The 9,726-nt window shown below is 36.2% G+C and overlaps 1 protein-coding gene across 1 annotated transcript; it reads right to left on the minus strand.

Moving 5' to 3' along the window:
- Positions 1-1,249: 1,249 nt before the first annotated feature.
- LOC132096439 (dnaJ homolog subfamily B member 6-like) lies at positions 1,250-9,381 on the minus strand. Its single transcript, XM_059501786.1, has 10 exons — positions 9,228-9,381; positions 5,775-5,860; positions 5,485-5,594; positions 4,766-4,822; positions 4,513-4,626; positions 3,983-4,162; positions 3,611-3,764; positions 3,128-3,198; positions 1,419-1,544; positions 1,250-1,339 (listed from the first exon to the last, which is right to left on the minus strand). The coding sequence occupies exons 2-10, from the start codon at positions 5,840-5,842 to the stop codon at positions 1,272-1,274; spliced, it is 948 nt and encodes a 315-aa protein (XP_059357769.1). The 5' UTR covers positions 5,843-5,860; positions 9,228-9,381; the 3' UTR covers positions 1,250-1,271.
- Between the last annotated feature and the right edge of the window lie 345 nt (positions 9,382-9,726).

Raw genomic sequence — 9,726 nt, forward strand, 5'->3', positions numbered from 1 at the left:
TAGATCTGTGTGAAGAGCTCTACAAAACAGTTTCTCTAAAAAAGGATGAATATTTTTAATGTTTAATGTAAAAAAAAAACAACAACAAAAAAACACCCCTTTCAGTGCACTTTCCACTAGTTGTTAAAGCAGATTTGATGTGCTTGTGAACAGAAAGTATGGTTTTTCAGTGGGAATGAGATAAAGAGATTCAGGACCCATCTCAGTCCACCATCCATCAGTTAACTCCTCTGAAACGGGTGTTAACCAAACAGAAATACAGGTAACACCAATCTGACAACAAAACAAAACAAAACATGTATAGCCAAATTAAATTTAATCATCTTCTGAATCCAATAGACCTTAGCAGTGTAGCACCATATTTAATTTTTAAAATAAAATCAAGGCTGTGAGGGACAAAAAAGCTTTGAAAAAAAGCTTTCTGTAGATAGAAACTTCATAAAACGTTATTGAAAGTTGTGAGTTGAGAAAATGACGTGATCTAGGACCTTTATACTGTGTGTGCCATTGTCAAGACTGTAAGTCTCTCCCTCACAGCCTCGTTTTTAACCATGTTAAATTCAGCATGGCATCTAACCTTACTAAAGACCATAGCCTGAGGATGTGCTGTGAATTTTCTCAGGCTGAAGGAGACGTCATGACCATGGGAATGGAACACAACCTGCTAAAGCTCGTAGTGCAGAAGATGGAGATCAGCTCAAAGCCTGAAGAACATGACGGACCCCCAAGTCTTTCGGGAGCTGAAAGAGAAGTGCCTCATCAGGAGCAAATGGGGTCCACTGCTAAAGGCAGGGATCGCCAGAAAGAAGGGAGTCTGCAATTTCACGAAAACGTTATGTACAAGCCATTGTTTTAACAGATTTGTAGTATTTAGTCTGAAACTGATAATATGGCTAGTATTTTTTTAGTACGACTATGCTTATATACAATAACCAAGACTGAACCAAATACCAAGCATCTAGCATTGTGTTTACATCGAACGAGTTAAATGTTATCAAGTTTGACCATAAAGTCAACCAAAGGCAGTTCTGGTTTTATTACTGAAAATTCATGTAGGTTGCTTGTGTTTTGTTTATTCAATAAACTGTGTGGATCATGCGAATGAGAAATGCTTGCTTGCACAGATTTTCATTAAATCTATTCAAATTCACGTTTTTTACTATTTGTTATCGATTAGTATCAGCATAAAAAACTTAAAATAATAAATGTTACTTTTGCATCCAAAAATAAAATAAAATAAACAAAAACAAAACTGAGATGAAGAGACAAATTTAGGACTCTTTGGCCTTTTTGGTCTCTCCCTTCACCGTCATTCTCTTCCTCTTGACTCCAGTTTGCTCTGTTGAGATACATAACTTTTAAGTATCACAAAGATTATGCTCCAGCTGCTGGAATCTCACACGAAATGGGCTTCTGACCTTTGCCTGTAGTTTTATTTTGCTCCTCTCTCTGAGCTGACTGCCTTGCAGAATGCGAGGAGGAGGAGTCAGGGAGCTCCTTCCTCTGTCTGTGACCCTCCAGCATGCCTATCTCCTGGGCTTTTCCTAGAGAGAGGGGTGTGGTTTAGTTTATAAGGGGCCAGAGCACTATTTTAATGAGTGTATTAATATCGGTCTTTAATTTAAAATAGTTTTTTTTTTCTAACCAGTTATACTTTATATTACCAGCCAGTTTCCCAAAACTGTTTTGATGATGATAATTCTGCGTGATGCATACTACACCTCTGACATCCAGAGATAGAGATGCATTTAGAGAGCATAAAAACAAAATCACAAAGCTTGTTAGTTTTGTTAGCCATGCATTCTGGTAGCACTGCAGCCAGCTTCATTTGGAAGAGTTGGAAAGCATAGATCGAAGGCAACAGCTAACAAACGTTATGCTGCGTACCAGAGAATTCAAGACTGTTATCTATCCATAATGCAACAAAATGGTCTAAATAATCGTTTTTATTGGAATTGAAATTTTTATCTTCTAAAACCCACCATAGTTGTCAAATCCTTCTCTTTAGAACACTTTTTTTAATTGCACTTCCATGAACACTTTTAATATCGTTCAATAATAAACACTGACAATGTTGCGTTTTAGAAATGTTAGAAAATGTACATTCTGATATGGAATGTACGGATAAATTACTTTAATCTTTAAGTATATTTGTTAATGGCATATTAACTGTCTGTATTATGTTTCTACTTTGAATATACTGAGAGGAGATAAAAAAGGTTACTCACTCTAAACTCCAAAAGATGCAGAAAAAACGAAACATATTTGGTTATAACAGAGTAGAGCATTGTTAGTTTAAGCAAACAAGCTGCAACACGCTCCTGTAATGATTGGATTTGGAAGAAAATCAAAGATCACTCTCAGTTAAAGCAAAACTACATAGACCGCAGAGCTGCCACATCCCCAAAAAGGATGAAAGTCATTTATTTAGGTTCAAATTATTTTACAAAGTACACAAAGTTACTTGAATGGTCATAAATCAGTTATATTATTAACTCTGATTCTCATCAGGTTATTTAGTAATAACATTACAACTATAAACAACATTTGTTGTTTTACATGCAACAATGAGGGAAAAAAAACAAAAAACATTTTCATTAATTAAAAATAAGAAAACCTGCATATCAGTACAATGAATCTAGCACACTACCATCATTTACAAATATGTTTAACAAATGAATTAGACAAGTTGCCATAAAGTTTGAACAGTAAGTTACGTACTCCAATTCCACACTCCACACAGTTGGTAAAGTCATGCACAATGCACAATCCTCTTTCTCCTTTCAGCCCAAAGCATTATTCAAAATGCAATGTGCATTCATGAGGACACTGCAACACAAAGTGCTCGCGGGAAGAAAAAACGAATCTCACATTATGGTCCCAAATACAAGTAAAATGACACGTATCCAGCGCAAAATAATGACAGTCCCCATTTATAAATATAGAAACAAAAAAAATGTTCAGAAACGGTCTAAAAAATGAAAAAGGGAAAAAACACAACAAACAAGCCAAAAAAACGCAATGTACAGACATCTGAACGACAGTGCTAACATTGTTTGAGCTTAAGTTTGTGCTGAAAGGGCTCCATTATCTTACTTGTGCTCCAATCGCAGCAGTTGTTCCTTACCATTTATGGTTAGAGATTTTAACTGTCCATCTTCTTCAACTTCTATACGTTCCTGTCCGTTCTCAATGATTCTATCAAAAGAAATAAATAGCACTTTTATGAATTACATGAGGGAATGATTTAAAATGTTGTTTGAGGCTGTGTCGCTTGTGCAGTTGGTTTGACGTTGCTCTTATACTTCAAACCTAACCAGCTTATTTTGCAACATGGAAGTAAGCTATTTCCTGTGATACTTTCAATTCATTAGCTGCTATAGGTAGATAAGAAAAATATCAAAGTGCAATAAGGGGTGAAAATTATGCTATTATAATAATACTTAATGTAATAAGTTATATGATTAAAAAAATATGCAGTTTGCAGTGTCAGTCAAGGAGCATAACGAGCTGTTCTGTACAGCTAAAAATAACTGCCCCATACAAATGGCCACATCCACTGTCAGTTAAAAATAAGATGGATAAGTTACAACTCTGGAAAGATACCTACCTTTTTGTAGTGATTTTCCTGCCATTGATGAATTTAGTGGAGGTTGACACAGAGCGGAAGCTGCCCATGCCTCCGCCACCTCCCCCTCCACCAAATGAAGTTGAAGAGAAAGAAGTTAATCCACCTCCTCCCATATGCCCAAAGGGAGAAAAACCTAACAAAATCAAAAACATTATAAAAAAAAAAAAAAAGAAGGAAATACTATGGCACCAACATTTTCTAATCCATGAGTTGTCCTGATTCACATTGATGGAAATATATACGGACTTACACCTATAAAAAGACATCATACACCCTGATGTTTGGACTGTAGTACAAGTTTCAGAATTTTTTAGGCTGGTTGTGGTCTTTATTTTAAACATAATATCTCACCCGCATCAAAAGATGAAAATCCTGCCCCAAAAGGTGGGAATCCCCCAAAGCCGCCAAAGAAGGACCCTCCTGTTCGGCTTCTGCTCATGCCCCGCTGCTGGTGGTGGTGGTGGTGGTGGTGGTGTTGGTGGTGGTGCTGCCGACCGCCACCAAAGAAGTCATCATTAAATGGATCTCCACCTAAGAATGTAGCATTTATAAGCCTTATGTAGCTCTGCCACTTTTTAGTACTGTGCTTGTTGTCTTCTGGATTGTATTTCCACTCCAGAAAATCATGTAAAATCTTCCCGGCCTACTGACATCTGTTATGACATCCACTTCAAACATTACAATACTCATGATCAATATAGTTAACTCTACTATAAGTAAATCCAATGCAAAAGCTAATTACAGAAATATACAAATCTACCGCAAAAACAGAAGTTCAAACACAAAATTCAAAAAAATGTCTGTGTGATTGTTTCTCTGGCACATAACGTCTAAAGACTGAATGCAATGAATGAAAAACACTGAGGTAAATACAAACTCACCAAAGAAATCTGCAAAAGGATCTTGTCCACCAAAGAATTCCCTGAAGACATCCTCTGGATTGCGGAATGTGAATCCTCCAAAGTGGTCATTATTAAAGTGTCCTCTTCCTCCTCCTGTCCAAATGAAGAAAAAGGGGACCGGTTCAAACACAACATATTGACATATTATGTTTAGAAATATATTTATTCCAAATTAGGGATTAATTAGGGCAAAACATCATATTACAGAAATGTACTGTAGGATGTAATTTACCTCCACCTGGAGTTAAGCCTTCTTTTCCATATCGATCGTATAAGTTCCTTTTGTTTGCTGAAAAAGAGTAAACCGAGAGTTAAGCAACTAACATAAAATGTGAGAGACCATACAGCAACTGTCAAAAATCTAGTAATTATATTATTCATGCACCAGCCCTGAATAACACCTTAAAGGCACCAGACACAAGTGGGTGCAGTACCATCAGTCATTAACCATTTTCTTGGAATTTGAAAAAAAGGCCATATCAAGGAGCGGCGGCTACAACCGCTGAACACAACCTCTCTTTATGAAGGAGCGTCTCAAAAATGCAGTCTGTACAAGGCTGATAAAGCTTTGCTTAGCATGCAGTGTGACTGTGTGTAATCAGCTGTGCCACGTTTGACTAAATACAAAAAAATAATAAATAAATAAATAGTGTTTGTTTATAGTATTTTGGGAATCTACAGCTCCATTGATATAGCACATTTTAAAACCCTTACTGTTACGACTAGGACAAATTGTAGGGGTGATAACAAAAAGTTTTTTTTGCAACGGCTCAACAGTAAAGATATTTTTGAAGGCCCAATCAGTCCTATACAACAAATGTTCACTGGCCGTGAGAGACAATTAAAAATGCTGATATTTTAGGTAAACTTTTTAAATGAAAAGCATATTTATTTTTTATTATCTTTACAATTATTTAATTATTTTTATTAATTCCTTATGTTAGGACTTACCATCTGAAAGGACTTCATAAGCTTCTGAAAGCTGCTTAAACTTCTTTTCTGCCCCTTCCTTGTTATCTGGATTCTTATCTGGGTGCCACTTGAGAGCCAGTTTCCTGTAACTACAAGAAAATACAGCACGACTAGGTGATAAATGAGCCAAGACAAGCAGAATACCATAACACAACTCAAACAAATCAGAAGTGCTACTATTTTGTAAATCTGAATTACTATTAAAATGTAGAATAGCATGCTTTGTTAGGGATACTGAGAGGACTAAGTGACACCGAAGATTAACTTACGCTTTTTTGATGTCATCTGGAGATGCATTTCTCTGCACCCCTAAAATCACGTAATAGTCATCATCCATGGCAACTGACTTCAATTGCTGGCAATCAAACAGGGGTAAACGACAAAATAATAATAATTAACACATATCTGCAGGTATTATAACTATACACTAATCTACTGTATCATTTGATGCATGAATTTTTAAGGCCTCTATATTTTCCAAAAGGATCAAACTTAGCTGAAAAATCTGTTGTACACAATCTTGCTGTGAAATCTTGCAAGAACAAAGTTTATATTGTCATTACTATTTCAAATGAATATCTACTGGAATCAGGCACCTTAGGTTTACTTGATCCATAAAAAACATCTGCCCCAATTTAGCAAAACTTTTTTTTTCTGATAACAGATGTTTTCTGAATCACAACTAGTGTTGTCATGGTACTAAAATGTCAGTATTCGGTACCGATACCAGTGAAAATCCACGGTTCTTGGTACCAATTTCGGTACCAGAGCAAAACACAAAAATATGCTGATTAAAAAATAACTTTTTATCACTAAAAATAAAACCAATGCCATTATTTATACTTATTTACAATTGTGTTTAAAGTTCTTCTACAAGTAATATAATTATGAAAAACAGTAAACAAGTTTCATCCAAATTTAATTTGTCTTTTAATTTATGAAATTTAAACACATTTTATTTTTTGGTAAATAAAGGGGATTTGCTATTAAAATTAAAACATGGAAGAAATATTGTGTGATTAATTTTTAATTAACAGTAGTAGCAGTATCACATACATTTTACAAAATAATAGTAATATTTCTAGCACAATGCCTTTATGTAAAAATGAATTTGTAATGAATGCATATTTGTCATTTATCTGAACTTAAGACTGGTGGTGATGCTTAAGATATTTTTGTTCATTGAGGGTTTCTGTAAAAAAAAAAATAGTAATAGATCATAATTATTATTAAAAGATAATAATACTACTAATTCTACTACCATACTAACAATATACAATGCACTATGGATTGATGAGCTGCTGGGTTCATGAATATTAATCACGTTGCCTGCGTTCGGTCGAACTGATTTGCTGAAATCAAAACAGGGACGGTAAAAGATGAGCGCCAGCCAATGAAATTCACATTTGCGCATTAGCTCCGCCCACTACCGGAGAAACCGGCATATCTTCTGCTTGTTCGAAAATATGAATAATTCTAAATTAACTACATTATTTTGACAGGAGAAAACAACAAAGAATATAGTTTACATGTAGCATGTCGATTCAGCGTGGTAAGACTCTCGCTCTCTCTCTCTTTGCATGTGTGAGAAACAGAGCTATCAGCAAAGCGACGGCGAGTCGTGCTCCTTCACACAAAGCTTACAGTTCGGCAAATACCATAGACAGTAAAAGAGGCAAATACAGGTGTACTGTGCGTCCATTGAGATGAATTGAAAAGTACAGATCGCTTGATGGAGAGAGAACTCTGAAGCGCTCAGTCAGTGTTCAGCGAGTGAAAATATATCTGCGCCAATCTTATAATAGCCTCGAACACACACACACTGGCGAGTAAAATCTAAGAATTTATTAGCCAATGGCTAACAATAGACATAATTTACTCGCCCTGAGTAAAATTTATTCACATATGCGAGTGATTTACTCGCAATGTAGAGGCTGTTTTGACGGTTTTCCATGAATACCTTTAAATTGACACTGGGTTTACTCAAATGAAACGGTAAAATGCTTGTGACGTGACAGTTCTGGTGATGTTGTATGTCCTCATTATTGCAAGCGTCATGCGCTTCAGTCTATGTAGTAAACAAACCATTCATTCATTCACACAGAGACATGCGCGCAGAACATGCAGGATGCAGATTTCAACCAACTTTTGCGACTTAACATTTACAGATACTGGTCCATATGGAGATTTGATTTGATTAATTTATGCTTACTTTGACAAATTCCGTGACTGTCCATATTAAAATGTAAGTTTCATTTTCATGACTGGATTTTGAGATTCTGTCTGCGTTTTCTGCTTCGCGGAAATCATAGCGCTGTATGCATCCAGAACCGGGTTTGAACGGGTCCTCGGTACCACCGGTACGTACAGAAACCTGGTACCGTGACATTTTCATTTTTTTAGTACCGACTTGGTACCGAAGTACCGGGTCTTTTGACAACACTAATCACAACCAGGGTCTCTCATCTGATTACTATTTACACATGACATGGTGACATCAGGAAAATAAATAACTCCCTGTTACAGTAAACAATAGATTTGTATCCTTCTGCCTTCATTTTACATCTCTTAGCAACATGTATCAAAAGCATTATTCATTACTTGTGTTTGAACATGTGTCTGCATGAGACTGTGCAAATAATAAAGCAGTACTCGATCTGTTTTGATGTAATTATGTGACTAACTGAAATCACCCTGTGGGCCTGTCACATTTCCTCACTGCAGTGCCTGGTACTAACAGGCTGTTTTCATTTCAGGACCAAGAAAGCAGCATGTGATGCCTCTATTTTGTTCCTCAGTGACCCAGAATCAAGCTCAGCTCTCATTATTGTGTGGCAAACACCTTGGGGCACTAACTTCATATTATGATGGGTTTGTTTTCACATAACACATCATATGTTGAGTGTTAGCAGAGAAGGATGCATGTGCAAAATAAGAGACAGGGAGGTGCTGTAGATGTCACATTGTCATTACCCCATCAACAATGACAAAACATACTATTATGAATTTAAGCAATGAATTTTGGTGCAATGCAAATAGATGGACACTAAAATACACTGGATAAAAAGCAGCAGAGGCAAAAATTCACCTACAAAAAAAGAAAGAACATTCTGTGATGATTTACTCATCCTTATGTTGTTCCAAACCTGTATGACTTACATTCTTCAGTGGAGCAAAGAGAAAATGTCACGCAGAATGACATTTCACTAACCATTCACTTTCATTTAATGCACAAAAGATACAAAGTGAACAAAGACCGAAACTGTCATTCTGACAAATACCTCTTTTTGTGTTTTGGAGAAGATAGAAAATCATGCAGATTTGTAACAACACAAGGGAGAGAAACCTGACAATGATTGTTCATATTTGGTTTGAACTATCTCTTTAAAGCTTCTCTATGTCAACAAGCTAGCCAACCATCAACAATGCTATCAATAAATCCAATTAATGTCGGACAAATTAAAAGCTTATCCCCTTTTTAACCCACACTCTCAGCAGACCAAAACATCGGAACAGCGATATAACTTGCTGTTATTCATATTTCGACCTGGCAACCGTGGCATCTTTTACATGAGCTAGCCAGCTAGCATCAATGCTATGAGTCGGCGAGCAGGTTTTAATATTATTTATCTCATAGAGCAAAGCTCGCCTTGAATCATATTTAACGCTAAGCCTACCTTAGGTTTTAATTGTCAGAGGCAGATGGTTTTTGGTCCACTCACCTCTGCCTGTGGGACGCTGTATCGAGCTGATGTGACAAGAAGCGGCCGGAAATAACACGAATCTTCTGGGATTTTTTTTTTCTTCCAAGATTTGACGTCACTTCCTGTTTTAGATTTTCAAAGCATTGGCGCCTGCGACTCTAGTCTCTCTGATGAAATAAAATAAATCACTTTTAGTGTTCGAGTTTGACAGCTGCGTTATGATGTCGTAAAACAGTCGGCTCTTGTGCGTTTTCGTTTGCTATATGAAAAACGTTGGCTTTTATAATTGCTGCATTTCATATCATAGTTATTCAAGCCGCATATTACCGTTTTTTTCCCCTTCGGACACGTTTATGTCCCAGAGGTTATAATATAAAACAAACCCTAACCCCTTTTAAGAGAAGGTGACATTAAAACGTTCTTAAAAAATTTTGTATAACGATTTTATCTTTTATTTGTGCTGTTCAAATGCTATAAAAAATACATTACAAAAAAATGGAATTAGAGCCTGAAACCA

The sequence above is a fragment of the Carassius carassius genome, chromosome 20 (assembly GCF_963082965.1).
Source record: "Carassius carassius chromosome 20, fCarCar2.1, whole genome shotgun sequence".
Taxonomy (NCBI): Eukaryota; Metazoa; Chordata; class Actinopteri; order Cypriniformes; family Cyprinidae; genus Carassius; species Carassius carassius.

Excerpts from the sequence above, each read along its gene's own strand:
- LOC132096439 (XM_059501786.1), bottom strand. The coding sequence starts at position 5,842 with ATGGATGATGACTATTACGTGATTTTAGGGGTGCAGAGAAATGCATCT. Across the intron at positions 4,163-4,512 it reads TCCTTTTGCAGATTTCTTTG|GTGGAGATCCATTTAATGAT; the intron begins GTGAGTTTGTAT and ends CTACATTCTTAG. Across the intron at positions 1,545-3,127 it reads AAAATCTCTAACCATAAATG|GAAAAGCCCAGGAGATAGGC; the intron begins GTAAGGAACAAC and ends CCCTCTCTCTAG.